The 23,610-nt window shown below is 44.8% G+C and overlaps 2 protein-coding genes and 1 long non-coding RNA gene across 4 annotated transcripts in view; 1 reads left to right on the top strand and 2 right to left on the bottom strand.

Annotated features, from left to right (window-relative positions):
- LOC309376980 (uncharacterized protein) overlaps nucleotides 1-8,524 on the bottom strand; it is a 48,826-nt gene extending 40,302 nt beyond the window's left edge. The window contains exon 1 of the mRNA XM_081923945.1: nucleotides 7,684-8,524. Coding sequence (XP_081780071.1) covers nucleotides 7,684-7,804 — 121 coding nt within the window. The 5' untranslated portion in view covers nucleotides 7,805-8,524. The remainder of the gene's footprint in view (nucleotides 1-7,683) is intronic.
- The window catches only part of LOC309377043, a 266,713-nt gene that overhangs the window by 223,358 nt on the left and 19,745 nt on the right, over nucleotides 1-23,610 (top strand). The window lies entirely within an intron of this gene.
- Nucleotides 13,532-23,610, bottom strand: part of PRDM2 (PR/SET domain 2) — a 49,762-nt gene continuing 39,683 nt past the window's right edge. For both annotated transcript variants that reach the window (XM_081923404.1, XM_081923405.1), the window contains 3 exons: nucleotides 21,293-21,400; nucleotides 16,016-20,426; nucleotides 13,532-14,818 (listed from right to left, as the gene is read on the bottom strand). In XM_081923404.1, the coding sequence (XP_081779530.1) occupies nucleotides 14,806-14,818; nucleotides 16,016-20,426; nucleotides 21,293-21,400 (4,532 nt within the window). In that variant the 3' untranslated portion in view covers nucleotides 13,532-14,805. The remainder of the gene's footprint in view (nucleotides 14,819-16,015; nucleotides 20,427-21,292; nucleotides 21,401-23,610) is intronic.

Raw genomic sequence — 23,610 nt, 5'->3', positions numbered from 1 at the left:
CTGTATGCCAGCTCTCTTGGCCAATAAAGCAAGATGAGCGCCGCAACCCCAGAGTTGGCCACTACTGGACCTAATGGTCAGGGGTCCCTTTACCCTTTACCTTTACACCCACAGCACACTAACCCCATTTGGCACCCTTGAAAGCACATGAAACAAAATGCAATCCTATACATGAGTATTTCACCCAAATGTTGCCTCTCCTTAGATAATGTTCAAGGGCAGTTTCTTTTCCTATAAATTGGTGGAGAACATTGGAGGAAAACAGCAACACAGCACCAGAGATGAGGGAGGAATTTGCTTTTGTTTGCATTTTAATGGAATAGCACTTAATCTGCACTTCTTGAGCCAATCTGCAAACTGAAACACAGCTATCTTTCAATATCCACACCTTCACATTTTGCAGTGCCATTCTCCAACCAGCCCATGTGTACAGAAATATACATGCCTGGGGAAAATATGCATAAAAACGCTAATGTCAGTGAAAATAAGACACAAAAATGCATTATATTGGGGAAACTGCTTGCAAAAATGGGTATTAGTCAAAACTGCATACAAATGTTTTTATTGGGAGAAATTTGCACTAAAATGCTGATTAATTTTCATGAGGGTTAAAAAAAAATCTGAAATTCTTATGGAAAGCTAGATAACTGAAGTTAAAAGTTTTAAAAATTGAGAAATAGAACTGAAATTGACAATTTTTTATTTTTATTTTGAGTCAGAACTCTCCAGAACTTAGTTCAAGCACCTCTCAGGTGGACACCATTGCTATTGTGTGCTGAGGTCCCCCAAAACACCCCAGCCCCAATAACTCACACATCACACATAATTTTTGTTTAAGGTTTTTGGCATAATTTTGGCCACAACTTTATTAAGCATACATAATTGTGAGTGGTTGCTTAGGCATTGGTTAAGACTATCTGTCCCCTCGCCTTGGGGACAGCACTGACTTCCGGATTCCAGCGAAAGCCAGTGTGGAGGAACAAGATTAGGGATAACTGGAGCTGCGACACAGACCCTCAGCTTCTCCCCACATGCTCCTAGGGGCTTACGCGGCCCAAACCCGGTTCCAGGGGTTTGGACGAAAGGATGGTAAGCCCCTGAATTCCTTTAACGGAATTCCCGTTCAGCAGCATCACTGGAGGGGCAGGCACAGCCAATCCATACCCCTCCACCAACCAATTTTAAACCAACGCCTAACCGCCAACCTTACAAGTTGTGACAATTTGCTACGTAGTAGGCAAAACCCAGATGGCACACACTAATCAGCCAAATGGAAAAATTCCTACCAGGCCCCCGCACCAATGCAAACGACCCCATGACAGGCATAGCAAGGTCAAAGCGGAAGCCCAAACAAGGGAGGGTGGGCGGGTGATCCGATGCCCACAGCGAAAGAGAAAGCAACTTTCTGTGGGCCTTCCTTAAATATACTCTGATCTCCACCCCCAAATTGGCAACATACGAATTGCCCCAGTAACACCAACACCAATCCTTGCCAGGCTCCTTCCTTTAGTCCTGCCTGGCAACTACAGGGTGCTTTGTCAGGCCCCAGCCGCAACACGTGCTCTCCTTTGAATGAGAACACGCTTTATAAGAGAACAACATTCATGGTGAGTTTGGGCACCTCTTTTTCTAGAAAAATAGCGCTGGTGAAATCTGATGGTTGCAAAGAGTTTTATGCTTCAAGGTTGGAAGGATAAACACTAGTCAGACTCAGACTCAATGGTCTGAAGAACTTACAGCCCTTTCCACATCATAATAATCAACAAAGTTCCCAAACTTTGTTCTTCACAGACCACTTGAAAATTGCTGAGGGTCTTTGAAGTCCACTTAGTGGGGTTTTTGTCCGCCTGATTTAGCAATAGTAACACTCTGTGCTAGGCGTTGTATGATTTTAAATGATTCCCCACCCCCAATTCAAACTGTCATGCCATGAAATACTAAGAAGCAATAAAAATACATTAAATATGAACATTCAAGTGCCTTTTCAGGCCACTTCAAGTCCATCGCTCTCACCTTTGTTCCCATCTTTTCTCTCTCCCCGCCCCCTTCTCCTTCCTCTTCCTCTCCCTTCCTCTGTTTCTGACTGCTAATCCTCTCCACTCCTTTCAAGTTGCCTCTTCTTTCTTCCTCTCTTCCAATGTCTTTCACATTGCTAATCCTCTCTGCAACTGCCTCCCCCAGTCACTTCCAGTATCGGGTTCTAAAAATGGCGGAGCAGCTGCTGGCTCCGCTGCTCTTCACAGACACACCACATAGAATCACAGAAGCATAGAGTTGGAAGGGACCCTAAGGGTCGAATAATCCAACCCTCTGCAATGCAGGAACCACAGCTCAAGAATCTCTGACAGACGGCCACGCAACCTCTGTTCACATACCTGCAATACCTGCCTTCCCTGGATAACCTGGATGAAGTTGATGGACCACTTATGTCCATGTACCATAGTTCGGGTCCTACTCTATATGAATGTATAATAATAATAATAATTTATTATTTATACCCCACCCATCTGGCTGGGTTTCCCCAGCCACTCTGGGCGGCTTCCAACCAAATATTAAAAACAATACAGCATCAGACATTAAAAGCTTCCCTAAACAGGGCCGCCTTCAGTTGTCTTTTAAAAGTAAAATAGTTGTTTATTGCCTTGACATCTGATGAGAGGGCGTTCCACAGGGCAGGCGCCACTACCGAGAAGGCCCTCTGCCTGGTTCCCTGTAAACTCACTTCTTGTAGCGAGGGAACCACCAGAAGGCCCTTGGCGCTGGACCTCCATGTCTGGGATGAAAGCTGGGGGTGGAGATGCTCCTTCAGGTATACAGGACCAAGGCCGTTTAGGGCTTTAAAGGTCAGCACCAACACTTTGAATTGTGCTTGGAAATGTACTGTATATGTTTAAACTAGTTTTGACGGTCTATTTTAATCTCTTTGGGTGGATGGACTATACTTACTGTTAATGAGAGCTGAGTCCTCTCCCCCCCCCCTTTTAATTTTCTTATAATTGCAATAACTTTAAAAGAAAGAGAGATCCCAGGATAAGTTGGAACGAGAGGTTTCAGAAGTGTTAATACTGCCTACTGGAGAGCTCTCTTGTCTTTTCGGAGCCTCTGCATGTTAGCTACCTCTTTTCTGCTTACTGCTGACAGGAGACAAAGCACCCTTTGCCACAGGCAAGGGGATTTTTCTGTCTCTCTGAAAGCCCAAAATACTCTGCACTTCATTACGTCCATTCAGATCATGCTGCGCTGAGTGACTGGCTGGTCATTGCAAAGCAAATTTGTTTGGGTTGGTACTTTGAAGGCAGGCAGGGAATGGGGGAAGCAATGTATGGCTGCCAGACAGATTCCATATTCACAACATGCATTTAACTTTAAGCAGTCATGGCTTCCCCCAAAGAATCCTGGGAGCTGTAGTTTGTTAAGGGTGCTGAGAGTTGTTAGGAGTCTCCTATTCTCCTTTAAAAAAAAAAAGCAGCAGTGACATCACCTTGCCAACAAAGGTCCGTATAGTTAAAGCTATGGTTTTCCCAGTAGTGATGTATAGAAGTGAGAGCTGGACCATAAAGAAGGCTGATCGCCGGAGAATTGATGCTTTGGAATTATGGTGTTGGAGGAGACTCTTGAGAGTCCCATGGACTGCAAGAAGAACAAACCGATCCATTCTGAAGGAAATCAGCCCTGAGTGCTCACTGGAAGGACAGATCCTGAAGCGGAGGCTCCAATACTTTGGCCACCTCATGAGAAGAGAAGACTCCCTGGAAAAGACCCTGATGTTGGGAAAGACTGAGGACACAAGGAGAAAGGGACGACAGAGGACGAAATGGTTGGACAGTGTTCTCGAAGCTACCACCATGAGTTTGACCAAACTGCAGGAGGCAGTGGAAGACAAGAGTGCCTGGCGTGCTCTGGTCCATGGGGTCATGAAGAGTCGGACCCGACTAAACGACTAAACAACAACAAATTCTCATCAAAGAGCTATAATTCCAAGAGGGGTTTAACCATCAATCCCTCTTCACAGAGGGCTCTGGGTTTTACCTGAGATATTTTGCTTTGTCCTGCATCTACATAGTTTTTTGGAAACTTGATTGAATGCTATTGTTTGTACTTTTATTTTTAATGTAAAACATTTAGAGATTTAATATTATATAAGGTGATATAACAATGATATAAATGAACAAATAGCCATGAAGTCTACATGCTCTGTCCTAGGGATGGGCTGAACATATAATTTAGTCCCACTTGAGTCTTGCTGGTACTCAATCATAGGTCTGTACCCTTCTACTTGTGTGTGGATTTCTTGGGTGGGGGGATGCATAAAAAGCCTGCATTCAAACTATATGACCAGATCCTATCAGTTTTCTAAATTCTGTAAAACCCATTTGCATTTTTTTAATATATAAATATTTATTCAAGATTTTCTTAATACAATAAAGAAAAAACAAACAAAATAACATACACTTTAACAATAATCATACTTTCTTCACTTCTTTGGACTTCCTCACATCTCTCGTTCCTGCGTTCCAAATTTTCAAACTTTACCCAGCAATTTATCACCTTATTTCAATTCTTATCTTATAATTTTCCAATATTGTATCCCTAATTTTGGATAATTTAACCCAAACCTTAAAAACTTAATTTTAACATAATATTTATCCAAAATTTATCTTTTCTCATATTTACATTTATCTTCATCTTCCTTTTAACTAGCTTGTTGGTGTCCTATTGTTAATAATCTTACATCTCTCTTAACATTCATACAATTTACAATATTTTTGTAAATAGTCCTTAAATTTCTTCCAGTCCTCCTCCACAGCCTCTTCTCCCAGGTTGCATTTCCTTTCCTCTTCAGTCCTGATGACTAGAAACATACTGCTTTGAAAATTAAAGCCTCATGTTCTCAATATTCCATATTATGTCCTGAAGTGCGTTTAATTAGACCCCATTCTGGGTGTTAGTCTCATCCTTATAGACTTCCTGGTTCAGGCTTCTGCATAGCCTACAGCTGAATAGATGAATACAGACATTTGGAGGAGGGTAAAACTAATACTCTACCATTAGAGAAGTTGTTGAGATTCTCAACTGGCGTTTGGAGGCAGGAAAGGGTTGCATGAGAACTAATAGATTTAATTCAGAAATGTTGGAGTCCAAGAGGGAGAACAGACTCTGGGATAGAAATTCAACCTCTTTTGGATGGCCCAGTAGCACCACTGAAGAATGAAGTTCATAGCTTGAGGATTCAACCTTATATCAGGGTGCACAGGTGGCAGTGGTAACCAGGAAAACCTTTCCCAGGAGAAGCCCGTTCGCCAACTGCATCTGTTCCTGAGCTGGCCAGAGCTTCTAAACAGCTTCGGCCCAGTATACAGGAGCATCCAGCTCTGAAGGCCTTCTGGTGGTTCCCTCACTGTGAGAAGTGAAGCTACAGGGAACCAGGCAGAGGGCCTTCTCGGTAGTAGCGCCCGCCCTGTGGAACGCCCTCCCATCAGATGTCAAGGAAATAAACAACTATCAGACTTTTAGAAGACATCTGAAGGTAGCCCTGTTTAGGGGAATTTTTAATGTTTGATCACTTTATTATTATTATAATTAATATTCTGTTGGGAGCTGCCCAGAGTGGCTGAGGAAACAGCCAGATGGCAGGGTATAAACAAATAATAATAATAATAATAATAATAATAATAATAATAATAATAATAATAATTACATGCCTTGGTTACTTCTAGGCTGGATCATCACAATGCATTATGTTTTTGAGCAATGTACAGAAATGCTGGCTGGGACAGAATGAGGCTTCAATGGTGCTTGGGGGGGGACTTGCCTTAGGAATCACATTGCAATGGGGTGGGGAAATGATTCAGCCTGAGGGCTGCATTGCCTCATGGGAAACTAAACTTGGGGTGGGTGGGAGCAGAGGCAGAAGTGGGTAGAGCAATGTATGTAACCGTAGCATTTCATGTATTGCAGGGATTCCACCCAAAGCAGAAATTTCACAGATCTCCCCAAGCAAGGAGGGTCTGTGTTTGGGAAGAGCCTGAGGTTACCTACTCCTGCATTACAGCATAAGGAACATATGAAGCAACCTTATGAAGAGTCACACCATGGGGTCCATCTATCTCTGTACGGACTGTCAGCAGCTCTCTAGGGATCTCCCAGCCATATCTGGAGAGGTCAAAGAGTTGACTTCCTTTGGTGATGATCCTGGTGACAGCAACCCCACTGCCCAAGGGGAGTGTACCAGGCAGCAGCCAGGAGTTGGTTGGGTCAGGGAAACCAGCAACACAAGGCCCAGAGGTTCTGGGCTTAGGCACTGATAACACCCAGGGTGACCCTGCTGAGCATCCTCCAAGCCAGATCCTCACCTCCCCAAGGAATTATTCCACTTTATGCCAAGGGCCTCACACTCCCCCAGTCTCTGCATGAATAGTGTAGCACAAACAATGGGAAATGGGAAGGAAGGGGTGACCAATGAGAGTAGGAGCCAGGCTAAGGGACTGCCTCTTTAAGCCTCACCACTCTTCAGGATGGGGCGGAGCCTGCCAAGGGCGGCCTGACACAAAAGGGAGAAAAGGCCTCTGTTGAGTAAGATACCATTGGAGCTATCCATGGTCCTGAAACGAAGGCTGCTGCAGCCACCATCACCCACACTATAAGCCGTCTTCTGGCATTTGTCCTTATCACAGCTAGGGCAGAGCAGCATCTATGAGCTTTTTCCCTCTTTGCTCCTGCAGCTTAAATTTGTTTTGCTTTGCAAAAAGTGCTTCATCATCTGCCTCAGACCTACTAATATCCCTTAATGAGTTGGTAAGCAGCCACAGAGCCTAAATATTCCCTCCCCAAACTTCCCATCCTCACTGACATTTCTGAAGCCTTTGTCAGCAGACCTACCACCCCACATCCCACTCTCCTCTGAAACAAGTCCCTCAGTCCTTACATGTTAGCCTTTTCCTTGTTTTGGAGCACAACTCAGCCCAAACCAGACTGACATTCCCAACCAACCACCCTAATAGAGACCAGCATGTCTGTTTAATGTTGTCTCATATTAGAGCAATGAGATAACATCCGTGTAGTTCGTGGTGAGGCCTCCATACATTGTTGGAGGACAACTCTCATAGTCACTGATCATTGTCCATACTGGATGGTGCTCGTGGAAGTGAGATAGGCTCCTGGGATGGGTTTGCAACACAGGAAGTTGCCTTGCACTGATTCAAACCATTGGTCCGTTTTTAGCTCAGTATTGGCTGCCCCAGCTGCCCCAGGCTTTCCAATGTTTTAGGCATGGGGCTACACAACCCTACCTGGAGAAAGCAGGGATTGGACCTTGGACCTCGGACCTCCTGCATGCAAAGAAGATGCAGAACTCCAGCAATATCTGGAGTGTTACAGGTGCCTTGATATAGTCGTGGCACCTTTTTGCTCTTTGCCATGAGCAAAAGAAGCATTTCCTATCATATCCCTGACAGGTGTCTACAACGTTCTACAACATGAAGAAGAAGAAGTAGAAGAAGGGAAAATTAGGTTTCACATTCTTCACCAGGATTTCAAACCACCCCCTTCAATCCACCTCTCCAAGCGGCCACCTAACACGATGTGTCCCGCAAGGGATGACATTTGTCAGTGACGTCACCAGTGCTCTGAAAACATTGCCACACCCCAAAACGACCATTTCAGATGCTTTGGTCCTCCTCTTACCTGCCTCCAGAAGTTGGCACTGATGCCCAAAGACTTGTGAAAAGGTGACTGGGCAAACCACAGGGCTAGAGGTCATAGCTGAAGTCTCCATAACTTTGACAGGGTCTCCTGGATTAGTCATATGCAGGAAGACACTTCAACCTTGGAAGTCTGTCTCCTCCTTTATCACACCCCGTTAAGTGAAGAACGCAGTGAGATGGGAGCAGGCTGAGCACTGAAGATCTGGCTCTGAGGCTACTCCAAGGGAGCTAGGCTCCTTTTCAAAAGACACTTTCTGCAATTGGTAAAGCGCTCTCTTCTCTGGCGCAGCCCGTTCCAGAAAGTCTTCTTTTGAAGCCTGTCAAATCAAGTGCTTCCTTGCAGAGGGTTCCAAACGTTTCCCGAAATGCACCATCGCACACCCCTTCATACATGTGCTCAGGAAGATGTTAGCAAACATTGAGGCACCAAGCCTTCTAAGCTTGCAAATCTCAACTCTTTCCTCCGTTGTTTAAAGTCTCTGGGTTTTGGACTCTGAAGAGGGCGACGCTCTTCCCAGCTCTCGCAAGGAACCAGGATCATCTATCACTCTGTCAGGCTCCCAATGCTCCGGGAATTGTCGACGAGGCAAAAAATATTTCGGTAAGGTGGCCAGCGATTTGAGGCAGGCCCTGATCCAAAGCTGCTGGACACACACCTCTCTGACTGCCACTGCTACTACCGCTGCTTGCCTCTTTGCTCCCACTAGCTCATCTTCTTCTCTGCCACCTCCCTCCTCGGCTGCAGTTGTGCCACTTGACAGCACGCAAGTGTCCACTGACGGCACAGTCCAGTCTGCCGCCTGGCATCGGTTTGTGGTTCGTGCCTCAATCTCCTCTCCCTCCCTCCCAATCTGAAACAGAGAAGCAGGAGGAGCTTCTGAGTGTTGCCTTTGCATCTGCTGCAGTCTTTTCTCCTCCTCCACCCCCCCCACCACTTACATCCCACTCCAACTCGGCAATGAAAAAAAGAGAAAGCTCTCCTGGAAAAAGATGGAAATAGCAGGCTCAAGAGAAAGGGACCCATTTCAAGCGCCTGCCTCCCCCCACCTCTGTGTTCATCAAGGATGAAATGATGATGAAGAGGATCAGAGGATGTGTCTCCCCTAGAATATAACCCTCAAGGAAATGATAGAGCCATGCTTTTTAAAGAATTGGGGGATCACAGAATTGTAGAATTGGACGGGACCTCTGAGGGTCATCTAGTTCAACCCACTGCAATGCAGGAATCTCCAGCCTCTACAAGCCAGACAAAATTATGCACCCAATGGATGTTACTGCATCTTCTAGACCCTGGCCATCTCCCTCCCTCTGTGCTGATTTTTAAAGTGTAAGCTCCATGCAGGCAGAGACCATTGTACAATAGAAGCAGCTCTTCATGCAATCCAAAATTAATGTGTAGAATGCTGTGTCAGAAGTGAGTTTTCTACCCCTGAGCTATGGCCTTTCCCTACAGTATAATAACATTCCAGAGAGGCACTGTGCCTCAGCGTCGACAGTACTGCACTAGATGGGACAAATCATGGAATCGTACAATGGTAGAGTTGAAAGGGACCCCAAGGGTCATCTAGTCCAACCCCCAGAAATGTGTGAATCTCAACTAGATCATAGATGACAGATGGCCATCCAACCTTTGCTTAAATACCTCCATGCTCTGACTCAGTATAAGGCAAGTTTCCTATGCTCCTGCGCACACTTCTGCTAATGATAAAACTTACTTCCCAAGTTTTCTTATGGTGAAACATCTTATACATTAAAATTCCATGCCGTATAGGTTTTCCCATTCTCCCACATCACATTGATCAGGAAGGACTGATCCCCCTCTTCAGGCTTTTGTTTTATACACAAAAGTCAGGGGCCGGGACACACACAGGGTTGGCCTGCATCGGTGCAGTGGTACTTCGAGTTACATACGCTTCAGGTTACAGACGCTTCAGGTTACAGACTCCACTAACCCATAAATAGTACCTCGGGTTAAGAACTTTGCTTCAGGATGAGACCAGAAATTGCGCAGCATCAGCGCGGCGGCAGTGGGAGGCCCCATTAGCTAAAGTGGTGCTTCAGGTTAAGAACGGACTTCTGGAACAAATTAAGTGCCACTGTATTACCCCAAACAGACATTAGGCCCACACGCTTGGGAGCCTAGGTATTTGAAGTTTCAAAAAACATTTGGGGGTGGCGCACTCTCTCCCCCTACGCACTTTGTGTCCACGCACATGGATCAGGTTAGACCATGTGCATCTGTGTGTGTGCTTTTCAGCCAGAGGGGAGCATTCCCTTGAGGGATACTTTCCAGGAGCTACATGCAGGCAGCAAGCAATAGTGGGCAAAGCAATGGGTGGAACTCTTACCTTTCCAACCACACACAAACAATCTTTCTCCCTCCAGGCAAACAAGAAGCATTTCCCCAGTTCAAGGGCACATTTCAGCCAGGCAAAAGTACCCAACCAAGGTGCAGAGCATAGAAGAAGAGTTTTTTGCCTTGAAAAGGGCTTGGTCTTAGGACAGCCCTGCTGGCCAGAGGTCTGCACTGAGTTTTCAGGTCTGAAATTTTCCATTTAGACAATGGCACCTGCAGATTATTATTCCCACCCCCTCTCAGCAAGGTCATTTCCATTACAGGACTACATACCTCTTGTCAGTCTAACTCTGGGGTGGAAATAGGTGTGCCTTCCCCCATTTCAGTTCTAAAAATTCACCATGCACGTACATGTTTTCCCATCAATTGAGTTTTGTTTGCTACAAAAAAGGGAGTGTGATACATTTCCCACAAGGTGGTGCTGTTGCATGGCTCCTCTCAGCTGAGAGGCAGTCACAGCCATCCCAGCTGCTCTGCTGGATCAGAGGAAGTAGCAGGGATCCATCTAGTTTACCAAGAAAACCACTTGATTTCTTTAAATCTACATTGCAAATAATAAACATAACCCTGCTGCATGTATGAAAACAGCTATCTTACAAATCTAGCATGGTGGAAAGTGAGACTGTAAAACCTTGGAGGGTTTTTATCCATTTGTCTTCCAAGCTGAAGCCAGATGCTCCCTTAATTATTGAACCACATGCAGAGATCTGAATTTTCTTTTGGGCAGAAAATGAGTTGTGGGTTTTTTTATGGCTTAAGGAAATATTGTTGCAAAAGACGGGAAGAGAAAATGCTTTCTGCAGTTGCAAAGCTAGATCATTTGGAGAGTAGTTAACTTGGCATTCCCATGGCGTACTCCCCTTTCTGTCATCAGCCACAAGAGGGGAACGTGCTCACGTTGCTCATAGTTCTCCCTCCTCCCCAGGCTACTGGAAAACTCTGGGGCTGGCTGCCCTTGGAAGTGGTAGGCTGGCTACAGGCTCGGCAGGAACTGCACCCCACTACTTCCTGCTTGCGAAGGAAGCGGTATTGGACGAAGGCCTGGAGCCCCATGATAGAAAATCTGCTTTGTAAGCAGATCTGATGGTCAATTCCTGGCATCTTCTGATAGGCATGGGAAGGAACGGTCCTTGAAGCCCTGGAGAGCTGCTGCCAGCCAATACTGAGCAAGATGAACCAATGATGACTTGGCAGAAGGGAGCTGCCTGCATCTTTGTTTCTAACAGAGCAATGCCTTCCCATCATCTTCCTGCTCTCCCTCTAAGCTAGTCTTGCCTGCAGCTCATGGAGCATTGGGTGGCTGTCTAGCCTTGCACACAACCTCCTGCAGAATGCCAGAGGATTCAGGTATCGTCGAGGGATCCCTGGCATGTAATCAAATGATTGCAAAAAGGATTCTAACAAAATGCACACGCAGTAGTAGTCAAGACGGTGCCCTCCATAAGTGAGGGGCAGATGGGGCTTGCCAACCTGAGAAGATAGCCCATCAAAGAGGACAACTCTGATCCGAAACATCTGCTGCCTTGTGGGGTGTCTTCCTGGAGAAGGCTAAGGAGCAAACCACAAAGTCAGAGTGGAGTCCCTAAGGCAGTTGGATGGCGCCTTGTATGCCTCCTTCCGTCAACTCCTGCAGCAAACTGGTGCCAAATGTATTGCTCTGCTTTCCTTTGGACCACATTAGGGTGGCCGAGAAGGAAGTCTAGTCATCTGGGCAGCCCAGGATCTCCACACACACTGCCCAGGCTTGCTGTTAGGAAAACATTCTTTAAGAAACAGATAAAAGTTCCTGGAAGCTTTAAAGAGGGTTCCAGAATTTTCTTTAGTGGCACTCTAGGCTTGATTGGTGTCAGCTGGAGGTGCAAATAAAGGAAATTGCAGATTGTAATTTCAACACGAGGAAAGCACACGCACACACTGTCAGCACGCACGCTGACAAGGTTGGAAGTAAGACAATGTGTGCTGCTGATACTGTGAGTTTTGCTGTGTCAGGATTGAGAACTACTGGACTGAGATTATACTGTGCCGGAGAGATAAAGCAGGAACGTAAACAGCTTGTATATAATAGTAACAGAAATGCTTGTGAAACCGATCAAGCAATAAAGAAGCTCTTGACTGTGAATTTGAGTATGACTCCTGTTCTTGTCCTCTGCTTCCGGAGAAAACTCTGCTACAAACATTAAGAAGCGGTTTTACCGAGGTGCCACCACACAAGCAGAAAAGCGCAGCCAAAGTGTGTGAGCGGTGACCTCCAATACTTGCACCCTGGGGAGGTCACTTTGGTGCTGCTAACTCAGCAGTTTGACCCCCCCCCCAAGTTGTATTCCATTCTCTTTTGAAACAGACGGATGCCAACAGTTCCCGAACGGCCATGGCTGGGACCTTTGGCTTGGAAGAGGGTTTTTCTGTGGCTGCTCCTTCCCTATGGAGCCTTCCCCACATTGAGACCTTTTTGTTGTGTGTCTTCTGCTGTATGCTGAAAGTACACCCCTTCATCCGGGCTTTCAATGCTGAAGATATTTTGCTTTGCGGGACCCACCTCTTTCGGCGACCTCCATTATTCATAATGGTCTCATTTGTTTTTAGAATTGTCACCATTTCATTCATTTTTTTTATTATTACTACACGGTTATTTCCATTTCTTTTATTTGTAAAAAAATATTTATATGCTGTTATTCATAAAAAAAAAAACCAGAGCATTTTACAACAATAAAACCAAAAAGTATAAACCACGTGAAAAAGTTAAAATCAGCTAACCGTTGTGGAAAGATGTGCATTCTTAATTGCCTGCATATGAGCCTAATGAGATAGATGAGTTTTCAGCAGATGACTAAAAGTTGAAATAGAAAGCGTTAGATGAATCTCTGCTGCCACAGCAAAGCATTCCACAATATTGGGCCAATGATACTAAAAGCTTGGTTTCTTGTTGTCAAATGAGCCTCACCAACTCGGGGAGCAGGCAGAAGCACCTCTGCAGATGATCTCACTCATCAACTCGGGATAGAAGGGTTGAGGCAGTCCCTAAGGTACGCTGGAATTAAACTGTTCAGGAGTTTGCAAATTAATACAAATTATATCATTGCAACCCATCCCGGGACCTTATGGTGAAGGGTTAGTAAGAAAGCATACTCCAACAACATATGGAATAGCTACAGCAATAGATTTCAATTTCATTTGGAAAGTTCTCTCTTTTAAATATAAGTATTTTAAATGTATCCAAAGATGCCATGTTTAAAAGCAATGACAACCTCCCTTTTCTTGTATGGCAAATTGGAAATTTTAATGTTTTCATTAGAATAGCCTTTATATCTCTCTTCAAAAAAAAAAAAATTGTGAAAAAACCCCTACAGAACAGCAAACTTTAATACAGGAACAGTCTCCAGATTAACAACACCCTTTCCTCCCTCTGCAACAAAATTAATGTAAAATATAAATCACATATAATACAGCTGAAGTGTTCAAAAAAGAATTTAAATAATTTTAAATATTTTATTTTTTCCAAACTTGCTACAAATTCTTTATACAATAGTTTGATGCAGAAGTCCCCATAAAATGGAAAAAAAAATGTAACAACAAAAGAGGGAATGATAGTGAAAGAGAAAGCGTTAAAGTGGCACAACTTCACCAAACAATATTAAAACTACAAATTTTAAGAGGTAGATTACTTTTGAAGTCAAGAACAAATAAGATTTTTTTTAAAAAAAACAAACAAATGGGGTGCACAAAGCTAACTGCTCCCCTCCCCCCCAGTTGTGAAAAAAACAAAAAACAAAACAAAACTATATTTCCAGGAAATTAATAATAATAATCTTGATTTACAACTAGGAAAAATTTGTAGCTCTTGTTATTAGGTACAGATAAGTCAGCCAATTGTGTATTTAGTTGTGCTATACAGTTTTGTATGGCGAACAAGTCATTCACGATAAAACTGGGTGACTTCCACGTTGGACGAGATTTCAGGTATGGATGCCAGTAGGGCTTGACAGGCAAAACCTTCCTTCCGCCCCTTCTAGAGATACCTCTCCTTTCCTCTTCCCATGTATAAAGAAGACTGGTGAAAGCAACATCAACGTCTAAACCTGTGCCCACCCGTTCAGAAACAAAAGGAAAGTCTTGGGAAGTGAGTGCAGGTGCCAAGAAGGAGGGGAAAGGCGTCTCCCTTCTCCCCGTTAAGTTTTTTCATCCTGGCTGATATAAAACAAAGGCTTTGAGATACTCGACGTGCAAGCAAAAAGGATTTCGAGTGCAGTTAACGTTTTGTCATCCCTGAATATATGGGGAGCTTCTGGTGAGGACCTGGCTTTGCATAAGTTTTGGCGGCACCACCTCTTATTATCGACCTTTATTTTTCCATGCTTTTCCATCGGATAAAAAGCGAAGTAGAAGCATGAGCTATGGACTCTGTGGCAGGACTGACTCCAGTTCAGTTCGATCCATGTCCTTTTTGAAATGAAACCGAAGCTGGGGAGACAAGGAAGAACCATGCACCCTACTGCTTTCCTCGCAGCCGATAATTCCTTGAGCCTGGTTGGTGCATACCGATTCTCAACCCCGGTGTGAGCACGCTGGCAAGCCAATCGTCTACCCAGTGGGGGTCAAAGTTGTCTCAGGTTGGACCTTTCAAGCTTGGAGAATTGGGGCCTCCACAGTCGTCCCTCTCTTAAGATGAGCATGCAACCGCTCAAGCTCTTCGGTAAGGAAATTTCATTTACAATTCAGAGATTCTTTGTGGTTGTCTGTTTCGTTGTGTCACAGGAGGTTCCTATGTGGCAAGAAACAGTGGGGAGAAAGGAAGATTAACAAAATGGAACAGGAGAGGAAGGATCTATATATATATATATATATATATATATATATATATATATATATATATATATATATATATATATATATTTAACTAACTAGATCTGAAATGTGACAGAGTTAAGAAAACCCACACAGGTGGTGGTGATGGAAGGAGAGAAATAGGATCACTGGAAACTACTTTAAAAAGTCATGTAGGAAAGCAAATTTGTGTGGTTAGCTTGTTGAAAGTGTATTCTTATTTCTCAATTTGCTAGATAAAGATCTTGGGTAATCTCTTGGCTGAATTCTGTGGGAGGGGCAGAGTTTGGGGTTAGCGTTAGTTAGAACACCACGCTCTAACCAGCTGGTGGTGCTGATAACACCAAGGTTACAAGTTTGATCCTTGTTTGGGACAGCAGCATAGTTTGCAGGGGGTTAAACTAGATGATCCTCAGGGTCCCTTTCCAACTCTACAATTCTGTGATTCTATGTCCCACAACAAGCCAGTTTCCCCAAAAGCATTTCAAAGCACCAGCTCCATGTGAAGCACGTTGCAGTACTACCAAGCTCATCTGTTGCTAGAGACTAAAGGTAAAGGTAAAGGTACCCCTGCCCGTACGGGCCAGTCTTGACAGACTCTGGGGTTGTGCGCCCATCTCACTTAAGAGGCCAGGGGCCAGCGCTGTCCGGAGACACTTCCGGGTCACGTGGCCAGCGTGACATCGCTGCTCTGGCGAGCCAGAGCCGCACACGGAAACGCCGTTTACCTTCCCGCTGGTAAGCGGTCCCTATTTATCTACTTGCACCCGGAGGTGCTTTCGAACTGCTAGGTTGGCAGGCGCTGGGACCGAGCAGCGGGAGCGCACCCCGCCGCAGGGATTCGAACCGCCGACCTTTCGATCGGCAAGTCCTAGGCGCTGAGGCTTTAACCCACAGCGCCACCTGTGTCCCTTGCTAGAGACTACAACTCCCATAATCCCTGGCCCCGCTGGCTGGAGCTGATGGGAACTGGAACCCAACAACAGCCAGAGGGCTAGAGGTCTCCAACACTGTTTTAAAGCCCGAAGGGACTGCTTCATAGTGCATTTCTTAAAGCGCCACTGGATTCAGCAGGGTTTACACCATCTCAAGTGTGCTTGACAACAGCAAGATTCGCCACAGCAGAGAAACTCACCTGAAATCTTTCAGCTCTTGCCGTGTACTGGTTTCTTCCCTCTTGCTGCTCTCTGGGGCATCGGAGCTGCTTGCCTGCTGCACACTCCGGGTGACAGGGCCGCCAACCCTCTCTCTTGACTTCGTGCTGAATCTGTCCGCCTTTTTCTTGTTTGCCACAGCTGACTTGCTGGCCAAGGCCACTTTGCTCCTCTGTATCCTGACATGCAACTTGCGGGACGCTTTGCTCGAGAGCCCAGGGGAGCTGCTCTTGGCCACCCCTTTCACTTTCTTGCCCTCTCCTGGAATCATCTTGGACATCCTTACGGGGCTGGCGTTCCTTGCTGCCGACAAGCTGCTCGGCTTTTTGGATTTAACGGGTGGCACAAATTTGATGTTTTGTTTCAGTTTGAAGGACGCAGATGGCAGCTGCAGTGGCAGGGGTCCAGAGCTCCGGGCTCGGGTCTTGCCTAGGTGAGCCTGAGTGCTTTGCATTTTGATCTCGGCGTCTGCTGTCCGCCGCCGATTGCTAGCTTTATCACCACTGGAAGAGGATGCCCCACTTTTCTTTTTAGAGTTCTTCTTAGAGGAAGGGGAAATAGGCTTTTTGGGACAGCTGTAGGAAGCATGCTTGTTCAGACTCCCAATGTAGGTGAATTCCCGGTTGCAATAAGGGCAGATGTGAGTGCTGGGCTCCGCTGTGCTGTTCCTCAACTCTGCCTTCTGCTGAGATTTCTTCTTTTGCAAAATGGCTTTCTGGACAAGCTGGTTTTTCTTCTTTAATGCACTGATTTTGAGCTTGTTAGAGGACATCCGGCCCACCTCGACGCTAAAGTTCAGCCTCTTAGGCTGGCCCACGCGCCTGAACGCGTTGCTTGTGGGGCTGGGGAGGATGACACCATTTTTAGGGCGAACGGTCTGTTTTAACGGCACGGGGTTCTTCTTCGGTGTATACCGTTTTTTGTCACTGGCGGAAGCGCAAGCCAAGATGTGCTTGTGCAATTCAGGCATGTTGTCTACACTCTTCCCACACTTTGTGCAGCGAATGGCAGTGGTGAAGGTCTGTGGGATATTGTGGGTTGTGAAATTTGTGGCAGTGGCTCCAATCCCGTTAGGATTGCGGTGGTGATACTGGAATGGAGGGGGCTTAAAACTTGGGTAGTGCTGATTGAGGCCCATGCGGACATCTGGATCTTTTGACTTGACTCCAGAAGCCATTATTTTGATAGTTGTATAAAGCTCTTCAGAGGAGTCATTCAGCTCTTCCTCTTCTTCCTCCTCCTTAGAAGGTTCGGAGGAGTCTTCAGGCAGGAGCTGCATGTGTTCAGTCTTAGCCTTACTGGGATCTGTGAAATTCTGCGGCCGGAGAGTCCCGCTTTCAAACTCGTGGTGTGTGCACTCTTTGTCCGGGTGGAGGTCCCGCTGGTGCTGCTGCAAATTGCATAGAAAAGCAAATTCTTTCTTGCAGACGGAGCACACAAAGATGTTCTCAACGCCATGGAGCAAGAAGCGGTGTTCTGACAAATCCGTTTTCTCTCGAAACAGTTGGACACAGAACTCACATTTGAAGGGCCATTCTTCAGCATGAACAGATGAATGTTTGGTGAGATCTTTAATGGAAAGAAAAGGGGACTCACAAACATTGCACACAAAGCTCTTATTAAACGTCTCCTGGATGGTATTAGCTTCGCTGGAACTGTGTGGGTCTTCCCTTGGCTTTTGACACTCACTCTCCACCTCTTCTTGCTTAAAAGAGATAATAGGGACTGAGTTTTCTAGGTTATCGCCAGGGGAAAGGACAGAAGAGACCACTGAGAGTGGAGGTGGAGAAGGAGATGAGGATGACAGCGGCGAAGAAGAGGAGGAAGAAAAGGACGAGGAGGAGGAAGAGAGGTTGGGAGGTCCAGGGGAAGGACAACTAAGAGGTCCTACTGAAGGAACAGGAGACGTTGAGACCGTAGGGGAAAGGATTGGAAGAGGGGACTGAGCAGTGGTATTTGATAAGGGAGAAGGACATGAACTTGGAGTGATGCTTGTGGGCTCCTCTGGGAGCGGAGAGGGAACAGTAGGCAGGAGAGGTGGTGGTGGAGTGGGAACCTTTAACATAGGAGGGCACGGTGGAGGGGAAGGAGAGTTTGTTGGAGTCAGGAGAGGCGGCACCTGACTTGAAGATGCAGTAGATGATGGCAGTAAAGGTGTCTCAGGAGAAGGGCACAGGGAACCTGACTCGACCACTGGAACAGGGAGGCTAGCCCTGGACTCTGGCTCTGGATGCTCTTCTGTTTTGCAGGCACCCAGGCTTGGGTTCGTTTCAGCTGCAGGGTTTTCAGACGACGAATCAGTCCCGTTATATTCATTCATAAGCACTTTCTGCAGCATGGATGTGGTTGGCTTCTTCTTGACACCACTACATGCTGGTGGCGCCGAGTTACTCTCCTTGGCTTCAGTGTCACTGCATGCCTTTTTATGGACACTGAGATCTAACACCGATTCCCAGGGAGCCTGAGTCCTGTTCTTGCAGTTGGACCTTTGCTTCATGCTACTGGATAAGTCCAAAGGCTGCTGGTTGCACACATTGCCAAATGGAGGACTTGGCGTCCAGTCCTTTGATACTTTATACTCTTCCAAACAAAGAGGGCTCATTGTCTCTTTTTCTTCTCTTCCAGACAAACTCCATACAGGAGAATTGCTATGACTCTCTAGCTTGGCAATCTTTGAACCCAGAGTCGCGTCATTCCAAACAGGTTTCGCCTCACCTGCTTTGCCAAAGTCTCGTAGAGCTGGGCTGAGTTGCGGTGAACTGGGAGGGGAACTGGTCCTTCGTTTGAACCTGCTGGAGGCGGCGGGCAGAAGAGGTGAAGATGTAGCTGTGAGTCCCAGTTTGGGGATTTCGGTTGAAGACGATGATGATGATGATGGGGGAGACGGTGCTACCTTACTCCCATCCTGTGTCTGGAGAAGCTGTTTCAGCTTTGATGATAAATAAATATTTTTCTCTTTGGGGAAAGGCAAGTTATCGGCTGCTGATATAGTAAGAGGAATAGTCAAGGAACACAATGATGTGATTGGTTCTGGATCTATTTCGGTTTTTATCTTAGGCAGAAGAGGAGGACTTGCGGTCCTCCTCTTTTTGGGTTCGGTGCTTCCACTGACTGGTGACTCTTTCGGTACATCAGTTAGGTGCACTGATGTAGCCTTTACACTTGGGGATATTTCCACCGTCACTGGACTAAGTAAACAGTTTATTCCATACAGTTCTGTCGAGCTGGATTCCACCTCTATCACTTCACAATTGCTTGTGCTACTGTTGGACTGAATCTTCCCATCAATGTAATAATTTAGATTTTCAGATATATTGCTGGAAACATCCATAATGTACACATCATCTGCTTCTCCCTCCTCTTCGAGGTCTGTGCTTGCTACGTACACATTTGAGGACTGCTGGGTTTTCTCTGCTGGAAACTGGGGCTCCTCAGGTTTTCTCCTGACACCTTTAGGGATGAGATGGCGCTCATGGACCCTTCGCTGGTGCCTTCGCATATTGGTGTGGGTGCCAAAAACCTTCCTGCAATATTTGCACGGGTGCAGTTCTTTGGGTCCCTTGCTCTCTTCAAAGAGAACAGGATTTGGCATTTCGAGAGAAACTTTCTCAGTCTCCACAGCTACTAAGTCCTGCCTGCTGTTCGTTTCATCTTTAATACCATCTTCAGGAATTGTTTGGTTCTTGGCGCTGCCTTCCGACAGCTGGGCCGAAGCCAGCACTGGGAAGGGCTTCCTTTTCGGTCCGGCCTCATGGCGCCGCTCATGCCTCCGCCGGTTAATCTGGGTGCCAAAAGCTTTGCCGCAATAGCGGCATTTGAAAGCGTGACTGATTGCCGAGATGTGGATATGCATATGGCGTTCGAGACCCTGCTTTGTGGTAAATTTCCGTTCACAATGCTGACATGGAAACATGAACGTACCGTGGTGATTCCCATTAGATTCATCTCTCGCTTTGGGGAATTTCGCCACAGCCTTTTTCTTGGGTGAGCTTTCTGGCGAGTCTTCAGATATGCTGCTCTGCTCTTCCACAGATTCCAGCTTGTCTTCACATATGGGCATGGGTTCCATGTCAGGACTTCCTTTAGGGAAGCTGACATCTTCCTCTTCCTCCTCAGGTTCATCCTCTTCGTCGTCCTCCTCCTCCTCCTCTTCTTCCTCCCCTGTATCCTCCTCAGGGTCCTCCCCATCCTCTTCTGGCTCCTCCTCTAAAACATTTGAGCCACATGTTACTGCTTCCGGTTTGTCTTCAGGCACCGGAAGGGGCCCACTGACTGGACTGGGGATAACCAAGTTTGGAAGTGTGTCTTGATTTACCATCTCCTGGATCACAGCTGTCTGCTCCAGGGATAGCACTGCTGAAACAGAGGGAGTTTCATCCTCCTGTTTATGGCCTATAAAAGAAAAAAATTGGGGAGGAGGAATTAAAATGTATAGAACCTTTCCAAATGCATTTTCAATTTATTTTCTCCTTTGACTTTCAAGTCCGGCTTTAAAATAGGTTCCATCCTATAAAATGGGCAGGGATTTTTTTTTCAGCCCAATTGCCACACTCACTTCTATTAATATCTATTACTATTATTTATCAAATTTCTATCACGTCCCCTTCTCCCAACGGAACTGAGTGCGGCAAATAATAATAATAGCAACAACAATAATATATTTTTTTAAAGAATTATAAACCCAATGTGTTTTCAGATTTCCCCTGAAAGTCAGTAACAAGGGAGAAAGACACACCTCAACAGGGAGGGCATTCCACCAATGGGGAACACCAATGAGAAGGCCCTGCCATGGGCAGCAGCCAGAGGTGGAACAATCAAAAGGGCCTCCCCTGCTGATTGTAGGGCCAAAGATGGTTGATACCGGGGGAGTTGCTCCTTTAGGTTCTTTCTGTTTAATGTGTCCTTGGGGGAGGGGCTTACCACCATCTCTTTCAAGGAAACAGGCATAACTCCCTCCTGTAACAAGGCACTAATGACTCCCTGGATCAATCCAGCCAATTTTTCAGTGTGATTCAATACCAGCAAATTCAGGCTGCATCCTTAAAGTTGCTTTGGAACTCTTGTGCAACAAACCCCACTTCCCCTAAAGGTTGGACCTTATGAGGAAAAATGACCTGGAAAGCGTGGAATAATACGTGGCTTTGATGCAACAGTTATCTAACCTCCCTACAAGCAAATTGGAATGAATGCTCAATAAACAGATAATCTGGAAGCACCTTCTCTCATTTTTATGTGCACACATACAGACGCACTCTTACCTTCCTTAGGCTCCTTCATGTCGGCAGAAGTTAAATCCAGAACAGTTTTCTGCTTTTTATCGGCTGCTTTCTTTCCTTTGTTTTTAGCCTCCTGGGATTTTTTCTTCCCTTTAAAAAAAAAAAAAGAGGGTGGAGAAGAAAAGAAAAAAGATGCGACAATTTGTTTTCATTGCTTTGACTTCTTTTAAAGGCAACATCTCCAAAAACAATTGAGAGGCAGTGTTTATCTCTCTCTCTCTCTCTTTTCACTGCACATTTCATAAAGAAAAAGAAAAACACAGGAGAAGAAAGGGGGGGGGGGACGGGACCAAAACCACCACAGCACAAAACCAAAACCATCAGCTCAAATTCACAATACAATAAATACATCCATCTTTCCATATTGGAAAAATGACAAACTTCCTTCTAGAGCTGAATGGTTACTCAGACTGACAGAATACGTGGAATTAGCCTCTCTTTCAAAAAAAAAAAAAAAAATCAGAGACAAGCCTGGATAAGAGTTCATTTTAGAATAGAATAATTTATTTGAAAAGTAGTTGAAATCTAAGCACAGTAGTTGCCTTTGAATTATTTCTGTAAATAATGTATATGAAATAAAATGAAATCGAAATAGAAAAGAGAATTTTTACAAAATAATAATGATAAATTAAAGCAAGATGCTTATTATAAAAGAAATATGGAGAGGATGGGAAGTCATAGGTTTGTGTAGAAAACAAATAATTGAACTTGTATGCATTTTTTGTGAACATGGACATTCTTATTGGACTGATTGAAATGAAGAAAATTATGTGTTGTACATATATGGAAAATGAACAATACTGTAAAGCATTTAAAACTTAAAATACAATAAATACATCCATCTTGGTTATGTATGCCATTCAAACAGGTATCTCAATGAAGTTGGTGTTTACAGAAAGTACATTCAAATGTAGCAAAAGCATTACGGTCTTCGGACCACTGCATGTTCCTCTCTTTTTAAACATTCTTTTAATGTCAGTATTGGTTACTTTTAGTTCTGAAACTAATATCAAGTACGTTAGAAATATTGTATCCATGCATACAGAAATGAACAAGAAAGTAATTCTACCAGAATCACAAGAGGGAGCCTTCCAGACTAACACATCTATTATGGCATAAGCTTTTGTGTCACACATGTCAGCAGATGCTTGATAATGCGCTTGATGAAGTAGCCTGCTGTCCACAAAACTTATTATGCTGCATTCAGTTTGGGGTTCTTCTTTTTTTGGCAAAAATGTGGTGCTGATACTCATCTCAATAAAAGCACTGACTGTGCCAGCACAAAATGGCTGCTAATGGACATAAGAAAGAGGTGTTGTTACTCTGTACCAATGAGTACCATCACAAAAAGCTCTGTTTTTAATAGATTTGTTATTATTTAAGGTGCCAAAAGATTATTTGTTGTTTCTGCTGCAGCAAGAGAAATTGTTCCACTAATACCACATTTAAGAATACTACCTTATTCCAATAATGAACTTCTTCTCAGCACAGAAACCTTCCCAAATCTCTGTAGATTAAATCTTTCCTTCACAAATATAAAAGAAAGCCAGTGAGTTTATATATCTTAAACACATATACAGTGGTACCTCAAGTTAAGTACTTAATTCGTTCCGGAGGTCCGTTCTTAACCTGAAACTGCTCTTAACCTGAAGACCACTTTAGCTAATGGCTCCTCCTGCTGCTGCCATGATGCTGGAGCACAATTTCTGTTCTTATTCTGAAGCAAAGTTCTTAAGCCGAGGTACTATTTCTGGGTTAGTGGAGTCTGTAAGCTGAAGTGTATGTAAGCTGAAGCATATGTAACCTGAGGTACCACTGTACCTCCTTGACGTTTCTGCCATTTTCCAAAATTTTGACACCTCTTACTGTATTTTACTCGGAGCTCTGAAGACCCACACATTCTTCACACCCAATTGCAACTACAGTACAGTTAATGAGCTGCACACTGCTTTGCTACCACTTGGGTTATCTTTCTCTATTATTATCACTTAACAAAATAACAAGGGCACAGCATGAGATCGAATTGAGGATCAATAGGTTAACTTAACAAATGTCCCCCAAAATCTATGGTCTGTGGGCACCCTCAATACTTGTTTAAAAAGTCAGCCATGATGGTTGCACCTCCATCATCTAGTACTATTACTACTATAAATTTTGTTTAAGGAGATATGGTGCTAAGTACCTCATATAAATTATATGTTTAGGATGACCAAATTGGTTTCCAAATTTCTGGAGATATTGCTTAACACACACAAACACATAACAATAAGACACTGTGTAAAAGAAACGACACACTGTAA

This window comes from Podarcis melisellensis (genome assembly GCF_964234715.1).
Source record: "Podarcis melisellensis genome assembly, chromosome: 8".
Lineage (NCBI taxonomy): Eukaryota > Metazoa > Chordata > Lepidosauria > Squamata > Lacertidae > Podarcis > Podarcis melisellensis.
Note: the sequence above shows the minus strand (reverse complement) of the source record. Positions and strands in the feature narration are given on the sequence as shown.